At 39.9% G+C, this 23,952-nt stretch overlaps 1 protein-coding gene across 2 annotated transcripts in view; it reads right to left on the bottom strand.

The window, feature by feature from the left end:
* The window catches only part of TBC1D30 (TBC1 domain family member 30), a 95,831-nt gene that overhangs the window by 13,794 nt on the left and 58,085 nt on the right, over positions 1–23,952 (bottom strand). For both annotated transcript variants that reach the window (XM_039472438.2, XM_003926528.4), the window contains 2 exons: positions 23,188–23,293; positions 1,410–1,522 (listed from right to left, as the gene is read on the bottom strand). In XM_039472438.2, the coding sequence (XP_039328372.2) occupies positions 1,410–1,522; positions 23,188–23,293 (219 nt within the window). The remainder of the gene's footprint in view (positions 1–1,409; positions 1,523–23,187; positions 23,294–23,952) is intronic.

Below are 23,952 nucleotides of genomic sequence, written 5' to 3'. Positions count from 1 at the left end.
CTCACACCTAAAATCTCAGCACTTTTCGAGGCCAAAGCAGGAGGCTTGCTTGAGCCCAAGAGTTCAAGACCAGCCTGGGTAACATAGCGAGACTCCGTCTCTACAAGAAATTTAAAAATTATCCAGGCATGGTGGTGCACGGCAGTGGTCCCAGCTGCTTAGGAGACTGAGATGGGAAAAATCACCTGAACCTGGAAGGTTAAGGCTGCAGTATGCCATGATAGTACCACTGCAATCTAGCCTGGGTGACAGAGCAAGGTTTACAAAAAACAAAGAAAGAAAAGAAACCTTTCCATATTCATACACAGAGCTTCCTCTTATTACAGCTGTACTGGTTGTACACAGCCCATAGTGTGAAACCAAGCTGCTAATGACATACACTTGAGTCGTTTCCAATATTATACTATTATAAACTCCTGGGCTCAAGCAATCCTCCTGCCTTAGCCTCCCGAGTAGCTAGGACTATAGGTTGCACTACTACACCCAGCTAATTTTTGTATTTTTTGTAGAGACAGGGTCTTGCTATGTTGCCCGGGCTGGCTTTGAATTCCTGGCCTCAAGTGATCCTCCTGCTTCAGCTTCCCAAAGTGCTAGCATTACAGGCATGAGCCACCACATCCAGCTTGGGTGGCCATTTTCTTATCGATTTCTAGGAGTTTTATATATTAGCAATATCAGTCCCTATTTTGCATGGTAAGTTAAAAGTAGCCTTTCCACAGATATTTTTGAGTCGACTTATAGAGGTCTGGTTTGGTTTGGTTTGGTTTGGGCCATCCAGAAAATTATATTTAAAGTACTTAAATATTTTTCCTTTTTGTTATTTTGAGTCAGTTATTAAGGCTTTCCCAATTCCAAAGAACTAAAGGAATTCTTCCACATTTTCTTATGCTAATTTTATTATTTCATTTCTTCTTCATCCATACAAAATTTATCCTGGCATATAGTATGAGGTTTGACTCTCAGTTTTGTTCCAAATTAGTTCTCATCCCATCACCATTTACTAAATAGTGTAACTTTCCACCGTGGATTCAATATGCCTATTTTTCATATGATAAACTATTGTATATATTGTTGTCAATTTCTGGTCTTTACAGTTTTTAAATTAGCTTATCTGTGTATCTGTATACAGGTTCCACACCATTTTAACTATTGAGATTTTTAATACTTGATATCATTAGATAAGTTGTGAGGTCACTAAATATCTCTTCAGTTTATGTTCCAAATTCCTCTGGAAAGTACACTTTTAAAAATCTCTCTTGAGTTCAAGTCAAAACCATTTGGAAAGGGACATTCAGATTCTAAGTGCCAAATTAACAGATTTCTGGGGCTTCATAAATATTAATTCACAATAACAAATTAAGATATTAAGTCTTCCATCATGAAAACAACAAGGAATTAAAAAACCTTACCCAGAAACTGAGGTGGGTTTAACTGTGGCTGGAAACGGTGTAATGTTGTAGGTATATTTTTCCCTCAACTCTGCCAATTGTGGGAAAGGGAACGGAGCCATGGAATAAACAGTCTGAAAAACAAAAGCAAAAATGCCAAGTCTGAAACAGTTGCCTTCACCAACTCTTATCAATCCTGGAAAGACAGTAAGGTTTTATGAAGTCGAGTGTGAAGAGGGAGATACTGCTCCTTATACAGCAGGTGGAGAGATTCCACTTCAACATCTGCTTTCAAGACGGACAAAAGAAGATGATTAAACCCAACCCTGTGCGCTGTCAAATCAACCCAGCTGCAGCTGGGCATTCCAACTGGTAAACAAGCGTGGGCAATCCTGGGCAGTCTGATTTCCTCCTGTTATGCAATAAATGGATTAATGCAAAAAATCCACAGCTTCCTATCTCTTCTGAATTAAAGAACTCACAAATCTTCCCAGGTAGTGCTTACTTTTCACAGCTCTGGTGATTTTTAAACATTTAATGCCAGGTCAGCCTTCTGGATAAAATTCAGTCTAGTGGATGATCTTGTGATCGACTACAGGTTTTCTCCAAAGATACCACCTTTTTAAATGTGTGTGGATGAGTTCTAGTTGAAAATTGTTAGGTGCTATTTTTAAAGGAAAAAAAAAAGACAAGAAAAAAGTGACAGGGTGTAAAGCCTAGGCTGTTAAAGATCTATAAATAAAAATGGGGTAAAACACCTGTGCTTCCACCGGAATTTCAAAATTATGTATCATTCTATCAGCAATAGAAAAGTAATTTTGTTTGATTTATTTTTATTAAAATTTAATAGCTCCAAACATGTTTCTTCAATCCTGGTTCTTATTCACCAGAAAATATCTATTAATCACATGTTCATTTCTCCCAGGAAGCCAAAGAAATATCCTGATAATGCTTTCCTAGGAAAATGTTTTAAAGTGGTATTTTTTATTTCAGCAGGTCTGCTTTTATGAAGGCTCGGAAGATGTCTCATTGGGCATGTAGCAAAAGGAAAGCTGTGAAAGGAGTTTGACTGTGATGCTCTTTCATTTTATAGCTCAGTGCCACCATCATGACAGTCCCCTACAATTTTTATTCTAAGAACCTGTACATCTGACTGTCCCCAGATGTCATGGTATCCCTTTATACTTTACCATGCCAGCGCAAGATTCCAAACAAGTAAATGTTGGCTAAAATTCCTTCTCTTCAATTCTCCATGCTTATTGTGCAAAGCCACACAGCTGATAGGGACTGCAAACATAATCTCTAAGCTGTCTTATCACAGACACTACAGACTTGATTATACCCAAAAGGCTGAGAAGGAGTACAGGTTTACTAACAATAAACTGTGCCCCAAGGAAAGAAGCAGAAGGCATCTTGTGGCTCTCACTAGTCTGGAGTGTGAAATTAAACCAGTTCCCCGCCTCTCTGGGCTTCCTTTTCCTCATTTAAAAAATAAAGGGGGCTGGGCGCGGTGGCTCAAGCCTGTAATCCCAGCACTTTGGGAGGCCGAGGCGGGTGGATCACGAGGTCGAGAGATCGAGACCATCCTGGTCAACATGGTGAAACCCCGTCTCTACTAAAAGTGCAAAAAATTAGCTGAGCATGGTGGCACGTGCCTGTAATCCCAGCTACTCAGGAGGCTGAGGCAGGAGAATTGCCTGAGCCCAGGAGGCGGAGGTTGCGGTGAGCCGAGATCGCGCCATTGCACTCCAGCCTGGGTAACAAGGGCAAAACTCCGTCTCAAAAAAATAAATAAATAAATAAATAAATAAATAAATAAATAAAGGGTGTGAAACTCAGGATCCTGGTTACCTCTGAGAGGAGATGGGGATAAGATCAGGGAGACGCAGATGAGTGTGTTTTCCTGTGGTTGTTAATTTTTATTTTTCAAGTTGAGTGGGGGGTATGTAAATTTCATTGTATTATTCTTAATACATCCTGTATGCCCAAAATACTTCATATAATTTTAAAATAATGTAGTCAGAAGCACTCTCACATTCTTTGATCTCACAGAGGTATCCAACAGTTACCTCGCTGCCACTGCAGAATTCTTCCCCTCTTGCTCTTATGGTCATGTGTTAGCTCCACATACCCCTTTGAGGGAATGCAAGAGATGTGAAATCCTGAGCTCCTCAGCAGCCAGTCAGGAGCACAGCACCTTCTCCAGGGGGCTGGACAGGAATTGCATCGGCCTAACTATCTGACCATCACACCCCAAATGTGATCCCACAGTTGGGCCAAGAATCAATTCTCGTTCATGTGATTCTTTTTCTCCCCAACAGTTTAGAAATGTGTTCAGACATTTAAGAAACCCATGTCCTTTGGACTCAACTTTAAAAGACGAGATATTTGATGCTAAGAATTTCAAAATTCCTTACAAGTGAAATAGGCTGTCTTATAAAAGACAATAAGTAGGATAATGAGCTAAAGATTCACCAGTGTTTCATTTTGCCAGTTTTGTAACAAGGTATCAGTAAATTCCCTCATCCAGACTTGTGAAGGAAGTTCATAAGAGAGGAACATGGAAGGACATCCTCATTCTCCTTCACTCTGCCCTGCCCCAGGACTGATAGTCTAGGCTCTGAGCAAGATCCCTCAGGGGTCACTGAGCTAAAAACACCTGACCAAAAAGAAAACTAGCTCCATTGGACTTTCATCCTCTACTTCAAGTCCTCCTCTCTCTGTCATTGACTTTTAGTCCATCAAAGAAGAAATCAGTATTCTTGAAACAAAGTTGTTTATAGTAGCTTTTCACAAATATTCACTCACTTATTTGAAGGCCTCGTGTCTGAAGGCATGTTTATTTCAGGAGCATAAGCATCCCTGGCACACCGACATGGCACTCAGGGTGCCCTATACCTTTAGGCTTCCACCTTGATAAGTCAGAGATTTACAACAGATTACAAGAAAGATATCTGACTCATCATCTTAGAGCCAAAATATGGTACAGTAATAGAATCACAGGGTTAAAAAAGAATCCAAACATGTTCCACCTCCCTCCCAAGCAGGAGTCCCTTCTAGAGCATCCCTAACGGATGACCACAAAGACACAGCTTAAGCACTTTCAGTTATGGGCACACAGTATTTTGCAGGACAGACGGTTTCAATTTAATTAATCAAACATGATCCTTGTATTGAACGAGCATTTACTCCCTTAATTTCCACCCCATCATTGACGGAAAAAAGTGAACAGAGTGGGTGCAAAGGAAAATTCTGCCTCTCAGTACGCAAGATCTCCTGCCAGACAACAGGAAATCAGTCACAAACACTTTGGGTTAGGTTTCCCAACCACCAACAAACCCTAATAATAGCATCTAACTTTTCTCTACACTGCCCTCAAGGAATTTACAAGAGGCAATGTCAAAAGTCCTACTGACATCCAGGTACATGATTTAATCAGCATTCTCCCAATTTCTTTAACACTATCAATTAAAAAAAATTAAACAAACATGAAAATGACCATGGCTAGTAAGAAAACAGTGCTCTACAAGGGGAGAAACCCAGCATATTATTTTCAGTATGGCACTTAGAACTGAAAGTAAAGGGAAAGACTGAAAGGGCAGAATGCTTTCATCTCTTCGGCTCAAATATAAAGACCTTACATTCAGCCCACATTTTTCATCTGGTGCTATTTCAGGTTTGCTGACAGTACTAAATGTCTTTCTTTAAAGAATGAATGTAGAAAAGAGAGTGGCTTGAAATGACATTCACCATTTCTCTCCTGAACATTCTATGATGTCAAGGAAAATTAACAAGTCTATTTACTATCTGAACTACCAACATATACTTAAATAGACATTTATATTTAGACACTACTGAAAACACTTTATATTTTGTAATTGCTGATATCCTTTACAAGAAACAGGAAAACATGAGTTGCACAAAATTAGGCTTAGTTCATCTTCACACAGATGTTTTCCTCGACAGGAGAGATGCTACTAAAATGGAATCCCATCAATCAATCCACAGCCCACAGTTCTCCCTCTAGGATTCTTTTGCTTTAAGCAGCATCAAGAAGTGGTTCCTTCTCCTGATACCTAAGATTGGAAATTCCCAGAGAACAAAGATGGCATCCAACACATCTCATTCCTTCTGGCAATGTTTAAACTGTAAGTGAAAGGAGATGTTGCCTTATTCTTCTAAAGAGGATTTCAGCTTTTAGAAAGACATCTTTTGAATAGGTGGAAGCAGTGTGTTGGATGGGAGGAAAAGCATTCCGCTAGAAGTCAGAGACCCAAGTGCAGTCTTGGGTCTTCCACTAGGCAACATGAGAAACCGGCAACTTGCCCACATACCAGCTCGTGGTTTCCTCTCTCCAAAGTGACAGAATTCGCTTAGTTGATCTTTAAGTTTCTTTTAAGCCAGTGTTTCTCTAAACGTTGTCTGAAAGTCACCTGTATCAGAACCACCCATGGGCCAACTATCTGCATTTTCATACATTCCTGGGATGTTTCTTATACAGTCCAGTTTGAAAACCACAACTTTGGCTGGGCACAGTGGCTCACGCCTGTAATTCCAACACTTTGGGAGGCCGAAGAGGGCAGATCACAAGGTCAGGAGTTCAAGACCAGCTTGGCCAACATAGTGAAACCCTGTCTCTACTAAAAATACAAAAAAATTAGCCAGGCATGGTGGTGGGTGCCTGTAATCCTAGCTACTTGGGAGTCTGAGGCCGGAGAATTGCTTGAACCAGGGAGGTGGAGGTTGCAGTAAGCCAAGATTGCGCCACTGCACACCAGCCTGGGTAACAGTTCGAGACTCCATCTCAAAAAAAAGAAAAAAAAGAAAACCACAACCTCAAGATCTAACATTCATGATTCTGTGTATTCATTGAGTAACCGTTGTCTTCTTCGCACTAAGCTAGATGTTTCTGAAGCCCCTAACATTAAGGAACATGCTACTTTAAGGGAAAAAAAATTAACATACAGCTAGTGCTGGACTTAACGACCACGGCCGGGACTGTGGAACGGTCGTAACATGATTTGGTCATAAGTTGAGTAGGCTATATGTACAGTTGAAATGGTGCATGCGGAGATGGTAGTGTTGCCAGAAGCTGGTCCGCACTGTCGTATGCCCAGCTGGGCAACGTTTGCGCTCCCAGACACGGAGCAGTCGTGGCTAGCGATTGTAGTCATAAAGTTGAATGGTCATAAGTTGCATAGGTCGTAAGTTGCATAGGTCGTAAGTCAATCAATACCTGTACTTGAAAAACAGAGCAGGTGTCGTGGCTTATGCCTGTAATCCCAATACTGTGGGAGGCTCAGGCAGGCCACGCCTGAGACCCAGGAGTTCAAGACCAGCATGGGCAACATGGCAAAACTCCATCTCTAAAAAACATTTTTAAAAAATTAGCCAAGCATGGTGGCATGCACCTGTAGTCCCAGCTACCTGCAGGGCTAAGGAGTGAGAACTGCTTGAACCCAGTTAAAAACCGGCCTGGGCAACATAGTGAAACCCCATCTCTATAAATAATTTAAAAACTAGCCCAGACGGGTGGTACATGCCCATAGTTCCAACTACTCAGGGGGGCTGAGGTGGGAGAATTACTTGAGCCCAGGAAGTCGAGGCTACAGTGAGCCATGTTCACGCCACTGCACTCCAGTCTGCATGACAAAGTGAGTGCCTGTCTCAAAAAACAAAATAAACAAACAAACAAACAAAAATAAGAATCTTTAGTACTGGATAGTACTAGAGGAGTACAGAGGAGCCATCGTTCATGAGTGCTGGGATAACGGAGGCTGTGGGAGTGGGAGAGAGAAGAGATTGAGCGGCATCCAGGTGGGCAAATAGGATTTTTACAGATGGACCATCAGAGGGACCACAAGCCCTGTCACAGGAATGATCATGGTCTATAGAGGCCTGGGTCGGAACAGGGCTGTGACTAGTGCCATAGAGTCAGTCTGTGAAATAGCGGGAACAGCTTTGGATAGGTCAGGAACTGGGCAATCAAAGTACACCTCTAAAGCAATCTATCTGAAAATGAACCCATCCTCCTCCCCTCAGAAACTTACCCTCTTCCTTCTAGGCCAGGAGATTATGGGTTGCCCTTTCTCCCCTATTACTTTTTCTTTCATCCCTGTATCCCTTTTCTATCGCCAAGTCCAGTTAATTTCACCTTGTAAGTACTGTCACTGTTCCATTCTGTTTCCACCTTTCACTGCCTCTTTGCAGGCCTTCCTGCTGTCAGATTGTCCCTTTGAAATCCATCCTTCACAGAGGTCCCCATGGAGTTGACTTAAAACACAACTCAAACCATTTCCCTCCTCTCCTTAAAATCTTTCAGGTCCACGGCTCTTCTATTCCCCTTTCCAAAGGGCCCACAGAAGCCCTAAAACTCCAGCAAGGAGACTCTCTCAATTACTGAATTACTGACCTGAAACATCAAGTCCAAGCGCCTTACAAGGCATTGAGGTCTTCCATGAGCCAACCCCTGAATTCCAGCCTTCTGGCAGTCCCCCTCACACTCATGCAATATGTTATCAACAGGTCTTGACACATGCTGCTCTCAGCTCTGCAACAGAGCCTTCAACACACACACACACACACACACACACACACACACACACACATCCTCATACATATGTGCACCCCTCCTCCCACACACACATACACAGAGCCTAGTCAACTCCTATTCTTCTGTAAAGGTAAAACCAGACATAAATTCCCTCAAGGACGCCTTTCCTGACTTCTCCTCCAACTCGCTCCACCCCTTCCCCCCAGGCTGGATGAGGTCTTCTCTCTTCCTCAGCCCCCAGCCCCTCTGCCCACTCAGTGTACTTTCCACACTGCTCTAGGAGACTGTTGGCTCCTGATGAAAGAGCCCATGTTTCCTTCTGTGTCCCTGCACCTGGCACGTTACCTGACATTTAGAAGTCCTCAATAAATATTTGGAGAAGTTAATATAGAGTATAGAAAATGAGGCTGAAGCATTTTATTTACTGTAGTTAGTAACAAGGAAGTGCTGAAGGACTTAGAGAGCAAGGAAATGACCAAAGCAATAAGCATGGATCATTACTCTGGCAGCAAAATACCAGGCTCCTATTCCAGGCCCTAGCTCCCAGATGACATCTCTAGCCACAGCCTGGGCCAAAAGGGAACCCGATGCCTTAAAGGGAAGGACACAGCACTGGCAGGATTCATCATCTGCTGACTAAAGAGCCCTTGGACCCTGAATAACAACCAGCAATATCCAGGGAATATGCCATGGGCCCTGAGCTCTGAGACATGCTGGTTTCAGGGGAGACCCAGCATATTACCAGCTGTGGTGGCTATAGTGAAAGGCTCATTCTGTTTGAGAAAAGCAGAGGGAAAAGTAAAGGGGACTTTTTCTTGCACTCTAGGTATCAGCTCAGCCACAGTAGGGTAGAGCAACAGTAGGCTCTTGGGGTCACTGAGTCTAGGCCTAGGCTCTTGGACAGTATTTCTGGACCTGCCCTGGGCCAGGGGGAGCCCACAGCCCTGAAGGGTGAGTCCCAAGCCTGGCAGCATTCACCATAAGCTGATGGAAGAGCCCTTGGGTTGTAAGCAAACATTGGTGGTGGCCCAGCAGAACCCCATATGGACCAGTGGTGGTGGTGGCCACAGGTAGAGGCTCATCTGCCTGAGGTAAGGAGATGGAAGAGAGGGAAAAGCTTTGTATTGTAGTTTCAGTGACAGCTTGGCTGCAGTAGAATTTAACATCAAGTAAACCGCTAAGATTTTAAACTCCAATCCCGGGATCCCAGACAACATCTCTAGACACACCTGGCGCCTGGGGGGATCTCACTGCCCTGAAGGGAAGGCTCAATGCTGAGCCAACTTCAGGTCTGACACAGCACAGTCCCAGTGGTAGTGGCCACAGGGGTGTTTGCATCATCATGCCCCTAGTTTCAGAAGGCTCAACACAGAGAGACTCCATATGTTTCAGAGAAATTAAAGGAAAAGAATTGAGTCTCTGCCTGGTAATCCAGAGAATTCTTCCATATCTTCTCAGAGACCACAGAAGTGGTACCTCTACAAGTCTGGGGAAAAAAAAAAAAAAAAAAAACCCACAGCATTACTGGGCTTGGGGCCCAAGTTCCTTGGAAGACCTGGTGATAATTTGGATATTTATTCCCATCCAAATCTTATGTTGAATTATAATCTCCAATGTTGGAAGTGGGGCCTGGTGGGAGGTGTTTGGATCTTGAAGGCAGATCCCTCATGAATGGCTTGGGCCATTCCCTTGGTGATAAGTGAAATCTTGCTGAGTTCACATAAGATCTGGTTTAAAAGTGTGTGGCAGCTCCCCCCATTTAACTCACTCTTTCTCTCTCCTGCTCTGGCCATGTGATATGTCTGTTCCCTCTTTACCTTTTGCCATGATTAAAAGCTCCCCAGGCCTTCACAGAAGCCAAGTAAGCGCCAGGGTCATGCTCCTTACACAGCCTGGAGAACCATGAGCCAATTAAACCTCTTTTCTTTATAAATTATCCAGTCTCAAGTATTTCTTTGTAGCAATGCAAGAATGGCCTAATACCTGGAAAGCCTTCCCAAGAAGAATAGGCACAAACAAGCTCAGATTGTGAAGACTAATACCTAACTCTTCATTGTCCAGACACCAGAAAATATCTACAATCATCGACACCATCTAGAAAAATGTGGCCTCACTAAATGAACTAAATAAAGCACCAGGGACTAATCCTGGAGAAAGAGAGATAGATGACCTTTCAGACAAAGAATTCAGAATAGCTGTTTTCAGGAAACTCAAATAAATTCAAGATAACACAGAGAAGGAATTCAGAATTCTATCATTTAAATTTAACAAAGAGACTGAAATAATTAAGCAGAAATTGTGGACCTGAAAAATGCAATTGACACATTAAAAATGCATCAGAGTCTCTCAACAGCAGAACTGATCAAGTAGAAGAAAGAATTAGTGAGCTTTAAAGACAGGCTATGTGAAAATAAAAAGAATAAAAGATAATGAAACATGCCTACAGAATCTAGAAAATAGCCTCAAATGGGCAAATCTAAGAGTTATTGGCCTTAAAGAGGAGATAGAGAAAGAAATAGGGAGAGAGTGCTTATTCGAAGAGATAATATCAAAGAACTTCCCAAACTTAGAGAAGTACATCAACAGTCAAGTACAAGAAGGTTATAAAACACCAACAGATTTAACCCAAAAAAGACTACCTCAAGGCATTTTACAATCCAGCTCCCAAAAGTCAAGGATAAAAAAAGGATCCTAAAAGCAGTAAGAGAAAAAAAATAAATAACTTACAATGGGGCTCCAATATGTCTGCAACAGACTTCTCAGTGGAAACCTTATAGACCAGGAAAAAGTAGCATAACCAGGAGAAAGTGGCATGACATATTTAAAGTGCCAAAAGAAAAAAAACTACTACCCTAGAGTAGTATATCCAGCGAAAATATCTTTTAAGTACAAAGGAAGAAAAAAGACCTTCCCAGACAAACAAAAGTTGATGGATTTCATCAATACTAGACCTGTCCTATAAGAAATGCTAAAGAGAGTTCTTCTATCTGAAAGAAAACGATGTTAATGGGCAAGAAGAAAGCATGTGAGGGTAAAAAACTTACTGGTAATAGCAAGCACACAGAAAAACACAAGTTTAGGATAACACTTTAACTGTGGTATGTAAACTTCTCTTGACTTAAGTAGAAAGACTAAATGATGAACCAATAAAAATAACTAGAACAACTTTTTAAGGCATAAACAGTACATAAAGAAAAACAACATAAAGTTAAAAAGCAGGGGGACAAGTTAAAGTATAGAGTTTGCATTACTTTTCATTTTGTGTGTTTGTTTACACAGTCAGTGTTAAGTTGTCATCAGTTCAAAATAATAGGTTTAAGATAGTATGTGCAAATGTCATGGTAACCTCAAATCAAAAACATACAACAAATACACAAAAAATAAGAAAGCACACTACCAGAGAAAAATCATCTTCACAAAAAGGAAGACAGAAAGGAAGGAAGAAAAGAAGAAAGAGAAGCCCACAAAAAAAAAAAAAAAAAAAAAAAAAAAAAAACAGAAAACAAGTAACAAAATGGCAGGAGTAAGGCTTTCCTTATCAATAACAACATTGAATGTAAATGCACTAAATTCTCCAATCAAAAGATACAGAGTGGCTGAATGAATGAAAAAAACAAGACTCAATGATCTGTTGCCTACAAGAAACACACTTCACTTATAAAGATACACACAGACTCGGGTGGCTGGCAAGATGACTGAATAGGAACAGCTCCAGTCTTCAGCTCCCAGTAAGATGAACACAGAAGGTTGGTGATTTCTGCATTTCCAACTGAGGTACCTGGCTCATCTCATTGGGACTGCTTAGACAATTGGTGCAGCCTACAGACGGTGAGCTGAAGCAGGGTAGGGTGTCGTTTCACCTGGGGAAGTGCAAGGGGTCGGGGAACCCCCTCCCCTACCTAAGGGAAGCCGTGAGAGACTGTGCTACGAAAAATGGTGCATTCTGGCCCAGATGCTATGCTTTTCCCACCATCTTACAACTTGCAGACCAGGAGATTCCCTCAGGTATATACACCACCAGGGCCCTGGGTTTCAAGCACAAAACTGGGCAGCTGTTAGGGCAGATATCGAGCTAGCTGCAGTTTTTCTTTAAATATCCCAGTGGCACCTGGAATGCCAGCAAGACAGAACGATTCGCTCCCCTGGAAAGGAGGCTGAAGGCAGAGAGCCAAGTGTTCTAGTTCAGTGGATCCCACCCCACGGAGACCAGCAAGCTAAGATCCACTGGCTTTTAATTCTCACTGCCAGCACAGTAGTCTGAAGTCAACCTGGGACACTCAAGCTTGGTGGGGGGAGGGGTGTCCACCATTACTGAGGCTTGAGTAGGTGGTTTTCCCCTCACAGTGTAAACAAAGACACTGAGAAGTTTGAACTGGGCAAGGCCAACTGCAGCTTAGCAAAGCTGCTGTAGCCAGACTGACTCTCTAGATTCCTCCTCTCTGAGCAGGGCATCTCTGAAAGAAAGGTAGCAGCCCCAATCAGGGGCTTACAGAACTCCCTAGGACAGAGCACCTGGGGGAAGGGGTGGCTGTGGGCACAGCTTCAGCAGACTTAAATGTTCCTGCCTGACAACTCTGAAGAGAGAAGTGGATCTTCCAGCACAGCACTCAAGCTTGGTTAAGGGACAGACTGCCTCCTTAAGTGGGTCCCTGAAGCCCCTGCCTCTTGACTGGGAGATACTTCCCAGCAGGGGTCAACAGGCACCTCATACAGGAGAGCTCTGACTGGCATCTGGCAGGTGCCGTTCTGGGATGAGGCTTCCAGACGAAGGAACAGGCAGTAACCTTTGCTGTTCTGCAGCCTTCACTGGTGACACCCAGGCAAACAGGGTCTGGAGTGGACCTCCAGCAAATTCCAGCAGACCTGCAGCAGACAGGCCTGTTAGAAGGAAAACTAACAAACAGAAAGAAATAGCATCAACCTCAACAAGAAGGATGTGCGCACAAAAACCACACCAAAGGTCACCAACATCAAAGATCAAAGGTAGATAAATCGCGAAGATAAGGAAAAAACAGCGCAAAAAGGCTGAAAATTCCAAAATCCAGAATGCCTCTTCTCCTCCAAAAGATCACAACTCCTCACCAGCAAAAGAACAAAACTGAATGGGAAACAAGTTTGATAAATTGACAGAATTAGGCTTCAGAAGGTGGGTAATAACAAACTCTTCTGGGCTAAAGAAGCATGTTCTAACCCAATGCAAGGAAGCTAAGAACCTTGAAAAAGATTAGAAGAATTAATAACTAGAATAACCAGTTTAGAGAACACAAATGACCTGATAGAGCTGAAAAACACAGCAGGAGAACTTTGTGAAGCATACCCAAGTATCAATAGCTGAATCGATCAAGTGGAAGAAAGGATATCAGAGATTGAAGATCAACTTAATGAAATAAAGCATGAAGACAAGATTAGAGAAATAAGAATGAAAGAAAAGGAACAAAGCCTCCAAGAAATATGGGACTATGTAAAAAGACCAAACCTACATTTGATTGGTGTACCTAAATGTGACAGAGAGAATGGAACCAAGTTGGAAAACACTCTTCAGGATATTATTCAGGAGAACTTCCCCAACCTAGCAAGGCAAACCAACATTCAAATTCAGAAAATACAAAGCCTATTACAAAGATACTTCTCAAGTAGGGCAACCCCAAGACACATATCATCAGATTCGCCAAGACTGAAATGAAGGAATAAATGTTAAGGTCAGTCAGAGAGAAAGGTCGGGTTACCCACAAAGGGAAACCAATCAGACTAACAGCAGATCTCTCTGCAGAAACCCTACAAGCCAGAAGAGAGTGGGGACCAATATTCAACATTCTCAAAGAAAAGAATTTTCACTCAGAATTTCATAACCAGCCAAACAAAGCTTCATAAGCAAAGGGGAAATAAAATCCTTTACAGACAAGAAAAACAGAAATTTTGTCATCACCAGGCCTGCCTTACAAGAGCTCCTGAAGGAAGCACACTAAACATGGAAAGGAAAAACCTGTACCAGCCACTACAAAAACATACCAAATTGTAAAAACTATCGACACCATGAAGAAAGTGCATCAACTAACAAGCAAAATAACCAGCTAGCATCATAGTAACAGAATCAAATTCACACATAAGAATATTAACCTTAAATGTAAATGGGCTAGATGCCCCAATTAAAAGACACAGACTGGTAAATTATCTGGATAAAGAGTCAAGAGTTATCGGTGTGCTGTATTCAGCAGACCCATCTCATGTGCAAAGACACACATAGGCTCAAAATAAGGGGATGGAAGAAGATTTACCAGGCAAATTGGAAGCAAAAAAAAAAAAAAAGCAGGGATTGCAATCCTAATCTCTGATAAAACAGACTTTAATCAAAGATCAAAAAGGACAAAGATAGGCATTAAATAATGGTAAAGGGATCAGTTCAACAAGAAGAGCTAACTATCCTAAATATATATGTACCCAATACAGGAGCACCCAGATTCATAAAACAAGTTCTTAAGAGACCTACAAAGAGACTTAGACTCCCACACAATAATAGTGGGAGACTTTAACACCCCACTGTCAGTATTAGACAGATCAACAAGACAGAAAATTAACAAGGATATTCAGGACTTGAATTCAGCTCTAGGCCAAGCAGACTAGACATCTATAGCACTCTCCATGCCAAGTCAACAGAATATATATTCTTCTCAGCATTACATCGCACTTGTTACAAATTGATCACATAATTGGAAGTAAAACACTCCTCAGCAAATGCAAAAGAATGGAAATCATAACAAACAAGTCTATCAGATCACAGTGCAATCAAATTAGCTCATTCAAAACTCATTCAAAACCACACAACTACATGGCAACTGAACAACCTGCTCCTGAATGACTAATGGGTAAATAATAAAATTAAGGCAGAAATAAATAAGTTCTTTGAAATCAATAAGAACAAAGACACAATGTACCAGAATCTCTAGGACACAGCTAAAGCAGCATTTAGAGGGAAATTTATAGCACTAAATGCCCACAGGAGAAAGTGGGAAAGATCTAAAACTGACACCCTTATTCACATTTAAAAGCAAACAAATTCAAAAGCTAGCAGAAGATAAGAAATAACTAACATCAGAACAGAACTGAAGGAGATAGGGACATGAAAAACCATTCAAAAACTCAATTAATCCAGAGGTTGGTTTTCTGAAAAGATTAACAAAACAGATAGACTGCTAGCCAGACTAATAAAGAAGAAAGCAGAGAAGAATCAAATAGACACACTAAAAAATGATCAAGGGGATATCACCACTGATCCCACAGAAATACAAACTACCATCAGAGAATACTAAAAACACCTCTACACAAATAAACTAGAAAAATCTAGAAGAAATAGATAAATTCCTAGACACATACACCCTCCCAAAACTAAACCAGGAAGAAGTCAAATCCCTGAAGAGACCAATAACAAGTTCTGAAATTGAGGCAGTATAATAGTCTACCAACCAAAAGCAAACCACAACAAAAAGCCCAGGACCAGACAGATTCACAGCCAAATTCTACCAGAGGTACAATGAGGAGCTTCTACCATTCCTTTTGAAATTACTCCAAACAGTACAAAAAGAGGGACTCCTCCCTAACTCATTTTATGAGGCCAGCATCATCCTGATAATAAAACCTGGCAGGGACAAAACAAAAAAAGAAAATTTCAGGCCAGTGTCCCTGATGAACACTGATGCAAAAATTCTCAATAAAATCTAGCAAATCGAATACAGCAGAACATCAAAAAGCTTACCCACCACAATCAAGTCAGTTTCACTCCTGGGATGCAAGTCTGTTCAACATACGCAAACCAATAAACATAATCCATCACATAAACAGAACCAATGACAAAATCCACAATTATCTCAATAGATACAGAGAAGGCATTCAATAAAATTCAACACCACTTCATGTTAAAAACTCTCAATAAACTAGGTACTCATGGAACGTATCTCAAAATAATAAGAGCTATTCATGACAGACCCACAACCAATATTATACTGAATGGGCAAAAGCTGGAAGCATTCCCTTTGAAAACCAGCACAAGACAAGGATGCCCTCTCTCACCACTCCTATTCAATATAGTATTGGAAGTTCTGGCCAGGGCAATCAGACAAGAGAAAGAAATAAAGGGTATTCAAATAGAAAGAGATGAAGTCAAATTGTCTAGATTGTATATTTAGAAAACCCCATCATCTCAGCCCAAAATCTCCTTAAGCTGATAAGCAACTTCAGCAAAGTGTCAGGATACAAAATTAATGTGCAAAAAAGTCACAAGCATTCCTATTCACCAACAATAAACAAACAGAGAGCCAAATCATGAGTGAACTCCCATTCACAATTGCTACAAAGAGAATAAAATACCTAGGAATACAACTTAAAAGGGATGTGAAGGACCTCTTCAAGGAGAACTACAAACCACTGCTCAAGAAAATAAGAGCGGACACAAACAGATGGAAAAACATTCCATGCTCATGGATAGGAAGAATCAATATCATGAAAATGGCCATACTGCCCAAAGTAATTTGTAGATTCAATGCAATTCCCATCAAGTTACCATTGACTTTCTTCACAGAATTGAAAAAAAACTACTTTAAATTTCAAATGGAACCAAAAAAGAGCCCACATAGACAAAACAATCCTAAACAAAAAGAACAAAGCTGGAGGCATCATGCCACCTGATTTCAAATTATACTACAAGGCTACAGTAACCAAAACAGCATGGTACTGGTTCCAAAATAGAAATATAGACCAACAGAACAGAACAGAGGCCTCAAAAATAATGCCAGACATCTACAACCACCTGATCTTTGACAAATCTGACAAAAACAAGCAATGTTCAGAAAAGGATTCCCTATTTATTAAATGGTGTTGGAAAAACTGCCTAGCCATATGCAGAAAACTGAAACTGGACCCCTTCCTTACACCTTATACAAAAATTAACTCCAGATGGATTAAAGACTTATACATAAGACCTAAAACCATAAAAATCCTGTAAGAAAACCTAGGCAGTACCATTCAGGACATAGGCATGGACAAGGACTTCATGACTAAAACACCAAAAGCAACGGCAACAAAAGCCAAAATAGACAAATGGGATCTCATTAAACTAAAGAGCTTCTGCATAGCAAAAGAAACTATCATCAGAATGAACAGGCAACCTACAGAATGGGAGAAAATTTTTGCAATCTATCCATCTGACAAAGGGCTAATATCCAGAATCTACAAAGAACTTAAACAAATTTACAAGAAAAAAACAAATAACCCCATCAAAAACTGGGCAACGGATATGAACAGAGACTTCTCAAAAAAAAAACATTTACGCCATCAACAAACATATTTTAAAAAGCTCATCATCACTGGTTATCAGAGTAATGCAAATCAAAACCACAATGAGATACCATCTCACGTCAGTTAGAAAGGTGATCATTAAAATGTCAGAAAAATTTGGAGAGGATGCTGGAGAGGATGTGGAGAAACAGGAATGGTTTTATACTGTTGGTGGAAGTGTAAATTAGTTCAACCACTATGGAAGACAGTGTGGTGACTCCTCAAGGATCTAGAACCAGAAATACCATTTGACCCAGCAATCCCATCAGTGGATATATACCCCCAAAATTATAAATCATTCTAGTCTAAAGACACGTGCACACGAATGTTTACTGCAGCACTGCTCACAATAGCAAAGACTTGGAACCAACCCAAATGCACATCAATGATAGACTAGATGAAGAAAATATGGCACATATACACATGGACTGCTATGCAGTCATAAAAAAGAATGAGTTCTTGTTTTGGGAGGGACATGGATGAAGCCAGAAACCATCATTCTCAGCAAACTAACACAGGAATAGAAAACTAAAAACTGCATGTTCTCACTCAGAAGTGGGAGTTGAACAAGAGAACACATACACTGGGGCCTGTTGAGGGGTGGATGACTAGGGGAGGGATAGCATTAGGAGAAATACCTAATGTAGATGACGGGTTGATGGGTGCAGCAAACCACCATGGCATGTGTATATCTATGTAACAAACCTGCACGTTCTGCACATGTATCCCAGAACTTAAGGTATAATAATAATCATAATAATAATAAAGATACATATAGACTGAAAATGAAGGGATGAAAAAAGTTATTCCATGCCAATGGAAAGCAAAAAAGAGTAGGAGTAGCTATACTTCTATCAGAAAAAATAGATTTTAAGACAAAAACTAAGAGACAAAAAAGGTCATTATGTAACGATAAAGGGGTCAGTGCAAAAGAGGATATAATGATTGTAAATATATATGCACCCAGATATAATAAAGCAAATATTATTAGAGCTAAAGAGACAGATAGACCCATACACAATAATGGCTAGAGATTTCAACACCCTACTTTCATCATTGGACAGATCACCCAGACAGAAAATCAACAAATCAAAGCATTAAACTTAATCTGCACTATAAAACAAATGGACCTAGGAGATATTCACAGAACATTTCATCTAACACCTACAGAATACACATTCTTCTCTTCAGCACATGGATCATTCTCAAGGACAGATAATATGTTAGGTCACAAACCAAGTCTTAAAACATTCAAAAAATTGAAATAATATCAACTATCTTCTCTGACCACAATGGAATAAAATACAAATCAGTAAGAAGAGGAAATTTGGAAACTATATAAACAAATAAAAATTAAACAATATGCTCTTGAGTGACCAGTGGGTGAATAAAGAAACTAAACAGGAAACTGAAGATTTTCTTGAAACAAATGATAATGAAAATACAACATGCTAAAACCTATGGGGTCACAGTGAAAGAGTACTAAGAGGGAAATGTATAGCTATAAGTGCCTACATTAAAAAAGAAAAATGTCATATAAAAATATAATGATCTATCTTAAAGAACCAGAACAGCAAGAGCAAACCAAACCCAAAATTAGAAGAAATAATAAAGATCAGAGCAGAAATGAAACTGAATGAAAAAAATACAAAAGATGAAAGACATGAAAAGTTGGATTTTTGAAAAGATGAATAACATTGACACACCTGTAGCCAAACCAAGAAAAAAAGAGAGAGGACCCAAATAAACTCAGAGATGAAAAAGGAGACATTACAACTGATACCACAGAAAATCAAAGGATCATTAGTGACTGCTATGAGCAACTGTATACCAATAAATTAGAACATCTAGAGAAAATGCATAAAACAACCTACCAAGATTGAGCAATGAAGGAACCCAAAACCTGAACATACCAATAACAAGTAACAAGACTGAAGCCATAATAAAAAGTCTCCCAGTAAAGAGAAAGCCTGGGAACTGATGGCTTCACTGCTGAATTCTACCAAGCATTTAAAGAACTAATACCAATCCTAATCAAATTGTTTCAAAATATACAGAAGGGAATACTTCCAAACTCACTCTATGAGGCCAGTATTACCCCGACTCTAAAACCAGACAAATACACGTTAAGAAAACAAAACTACAGGCCAATATCTCAGATGAATATTGATGAAAAATTCTCAATAAGATACTAGCAAGCCAAACTCAACAATACATTAAAAGGAGCATTCATTATGACCAAGTTGGATTTATTTCAGGGATGCAAGGATGGTTATCCATATGCAAATCAATGTAGTACATCATATCAACAGAATGAAGGACAAAAACCATATGATCATTTCCACTGATACTAAAAAAGCATTTGATAAAATTTGACAAGGTTTCATGGATAAAAACCTTCAAAAAACTGGGTATAAAAGGAATATACCTCAATATAATAAAAGCCATTCACAACAAACCAAGAACTAGTATCATACTGAATGGGGAAAAACTGAAAGCCTTTCCTCTAAGATCTGGAACATGACAAGGATGCCCATTTTCACTACGGTTATTCAGCATACTACTGGAAGTCCTAGCTAGAGCAATAAGACGAAAACAAAATAAAGGGCAAACAATTTAGAAAGGAAGAAGTCAAATTATCCTTGTTTGCAGATGATATAATCTTATATTTTAAAAAAACCTGAAGACTCCACTAAAAAACTAGTAGCACTGATCAACAAATTCAGTAAAGTTTCAGAATAAAAAATCAGCACACAAAAATCAGCAGCATCTCAATATGCAAACAGTGAACTATCTGAAAAATAAATTTTTAAATCTCACTTATAATGGCTACAAATAAAATTAACTACCTAGGAATTAAGATAACCAAAGAAGTTAAAGAGTTCTGCAATGACAATCATAATGAAAGGAACTGAAGAGGACACACACACAAAAAGAAAAAACACTACATGTTCATGGATTGCAAGAATCGATATCGCTAAAATGTCGATACTACCTAAAGCAATCTAGAGATTTGATGTAATCTCTATCAAAATACCAATGACATTCTTCACAGAAATAGAAAAACAAACCTAAAATTTATACGGAAACACAAAAGACCCAGAATAGTTAAAGCTATTCCAAGCAAAAAGAACAAAACTGAAGGAATTGCATTACTTGACTTCAAATTATACTATTATAGTAACCCAAACAGCATGGTACTGGCATAAAAGCAGACACGTAAACCTATGGAACAAAATAGAGAATCCAGAAACAAATCTGTATACCTACAGTGAATTCATTATCAGCAAAGGTGCCAAAAACACACATTGGGGCAAAGATAGTCTCTTCAATAAATAGTGTCAGGAAAAATAGATATCCATATACAGGAGAATAAAACTAGACCCCTATCTCTTGCCATATACAAATATCAAATCAAAATGGATTAAAAACTCAAATCTAAGATGTTAAACTATGAAACTACTACAATAAAACACTGGAGAAATTCTCCAAAACAATGGAGTAGGCAAAAATTTCTTCGGTAATAGCTCACAAGCACAGACACGCAAAGCAAAAAGGACAAACAGGATCACATCAAGTTAAAAAGCTCCTGCACAGCAAAGAAAACAATCAACAACATGAAAAGACAACTCAAAGAGAGGAAGAAAATATTTACAAACTACTCATCTGAAAAGGGATTAACAACCAGAATATACAAGGAGCTCAAATAACTCTTATAATCTTATTAGTCATTTCTTAAAAGATACACAAGTGACAAACAGGCTTATGAAAAGGTGCTCAAGGCCAGGCATGGTGGCTTACGCCTATAATACCAGCACTGTGAGGCCAAGCTGGGCAGGAGGATCACCTGATGTCAGGAGTTCAAGACCAGCCTGGCCAACGTGGCAAAACCTCATCTCTACTAAAAATACAAAAATTAGCCTAGTATGGTGGCATATACCTATAGTTCCAGCTACTCAAGAGGCTGAGGCACGAAAATCTCTTGAACCCAGGAGAGATTTCTGAACCCACAATTCAGTGAGCTGAGATTGTGCCACTACACCCCAAGCCTGGGGACAAAGTGAGACTCTGTCTCAAATAAATAAATAAATAAATAAATAAATAAATAAAACAAAAAGAAAACAAAGATGCTCAAAATCACTGGTCACCAGAAAAATGCAAATCAAAATTACAATGAAATATTATCTCACCCCAGCTAAAATGGCTTTTACCAAGACAGGCAAAACAAATGCTGGCAAGGATGTGGAGAAAAAGGAACCCTTGTAGATATTTGTGGGAATGTAAATTAGTACAACCACTAGGGAAAACAGGTTGGAGTTTCCTCAAAAATAAATAAATAAATAAATAAAATAACTAAAATTAGAGCTACTATACGATCAAAAAATTCCACTGCTGGGTACACAGCCAAAAGAAAGGAAATCAGTGTATCAAAAGCATGCCTATGTTTTTGCAGCACTGTTCACAGTAGACAAGATCTGGACACTAAGTATCCATCAACCAATGAATGGATAAAGAAAATGTGGTACATATACAAAATGGAGTAGTATTCAGCCATAAAAAAGGAATGAGATTCTGTCACTTTCAACAGCATGAATGGAAATGGAGGCCATTATGTTAAGTGAAATAAGCCAGGCACAGAAAGACAAACTTGGAATGTTCTCACTAATTTTTGGGAGCTAAAAATTAAAACAATTGAAATGATGGAGACAGACAGTAGAAGGATGGTTTCCAGAGGCTGGAAAGATAAGTTGATAGGGAAATAGAGATAGTTAGTGGGTACAAAAAGTAGTTAGAATGAATAAGACCTAGTATTTGATAGCACAAAGGTGACTACAGTCAATAGTAATGTGATTGTACGTCTTAAAATAACTTAAAAAGTATAATTGGATTGTCCATAACACAAAGGATAAACACTTGAGGTGATGAATATCGCACTTACCCTGATCTGATTATTATGCATTGTATGCCTGTATCAAAGTATCTCATGTACTCCATAAATATATGTACCTACTATGTACCCACAAAAATTAAAAATTAAAGAATATAATGGATAAGTCAGTGTTAATAAATCAGCTATTTTTTTCTATGCTTGCTGTCAATTTAAAAGACTTGATGAATATGATATTGAGGTACAGTAACATGCCATAAAAAATAACCAAAACCCTCAAGTCTTTCACTTTAAAATTAATATATAATTACCTGAGTTGAAAATGTGAGCAAAACAAATGAATCAAAATGCTGATTAGAATAATCTTTTTTATCCTCAATAATTTCTTCCCAATAGTAACTGTTTCCCCCCACCAAGTCTAAGTAGGTTGGGCACAGTGATTCATGCCTATAATCCCAGCACTTAGGGAGGCTGAGGTGGGAGGATCACTTGAGTCTAGGAGTCCAAGACTAGCCTAGGCTACGTGGCAAGACTCCATCTATACAAAAAATAAAAATGAAAATTAGCTGTATGGTGGTACATGCCTGTAGTTCCAGTTACTCAGGAGGCTGAGGTGGGAGGATCACTTAAGCCCAGGAGGCAGAGGCTACAGTGAGCAACAATTGTGCCACTGGCACTCCAGTTGGGGTGACAGAGCAAGACAGTCTCAAAAAAGAAAAGAAAGGCTAGGAATAAAATTCAGAATAAGCACTTGGTGATTTTGTTTTTCCAGTATATTTTTCCAGTTTATATTGTGCCTAATGATTTCTAAGCAACACAGTCTGAAGGAAAGCTACAACAAATATCCATCATTCACTTCTTCCCTCTTATGACATAGATTCTTATCAAATTATATACAGACTCTTGGTCAATTTGAGACACTAAGTCTGATGGCTAACCAACTGCATTTTTCAAGACCGCTGCTCTGGCACTGGTTGTTACCACAGTACCCAGGGTTCCCTGAGCCAAGCTGGTCCATGTTGCCCACTCACCTGCATGAGTTCATGGCTTTGCAGAAGATCGTTCTCTAGCATCTCCTGGGTAAGGCGCCCCATGGTGCTGTAGAATTCATCTGCTGTTTCACAACATTCTATTTGCCTAGATGAAGAAGGGACAGAAAATAGAACTCGTTTAGAGCATCCATGCTATGTAACAGTACATGTTGCAGGTATAAGATGTGTTGGGCTGGGCATGGTGGCTCACGCCTATAATCCCAGCACTTTGGGAGACTGGGGCAGGAGGATTGCTTGAGGCCAGGAGTTCAAGACCAGCTTAGGCAATGCAGCGAGACCCCACCTCTCCAAATAATTTTAAAACTTAGCTGGGTATCATGGTGCACACCTGTGGTCCCAGCTACTCAGGAGGCTAAAGCAGGAGGATCACCTGAGCCTGGGAGCAGCAAGCCATGGCCAAGGCTGCAGTGAGCCATGACAGCCCCACTGCAATCCGGCTTGGGTGATGGAGACCCTGTCTCAAAAACAAAAGTGGGGCAGTTGCCTTTTGCCATCAAATCACTCAAATTACCAATCAACAAACAGCAAAATCCTGATAATTGTAAAGCCCACTGTGGATGAAACATTTAAAAATACCAAAAGCAACTTTGAGGAACTCAATACAGGTAAGTCCTGTCATTCCTACTTGGCTCCCCCAGCCTCACAACCCTCACGTGGCATTTTTATTGTTTCCATGAGACACACAATCTACACATCAGAATACCCATACTCATTAGAAATCATAACCACGAAATTGGGTACTAA

Source organism: Saimiri boliviensis, chromosome 7, assembly GCF_048565385.1.
Source record: "Saimiri boliviensis isolate mSaiBol1 chromosome 7, mSaiBol1.pri, whole genome shotgun sequence".
Lineage (NCBI taxonomy): Eukaryota > Metazoa > Chordata > Mammalia > Primates > Cebidae > Saimiri > Saimiri boliviensis.
The sequence above is the reverse complement of the archived record's forward strand: the minus strand, read 5'-3'. Positions and strand labels throughout refer to the sequence as shown.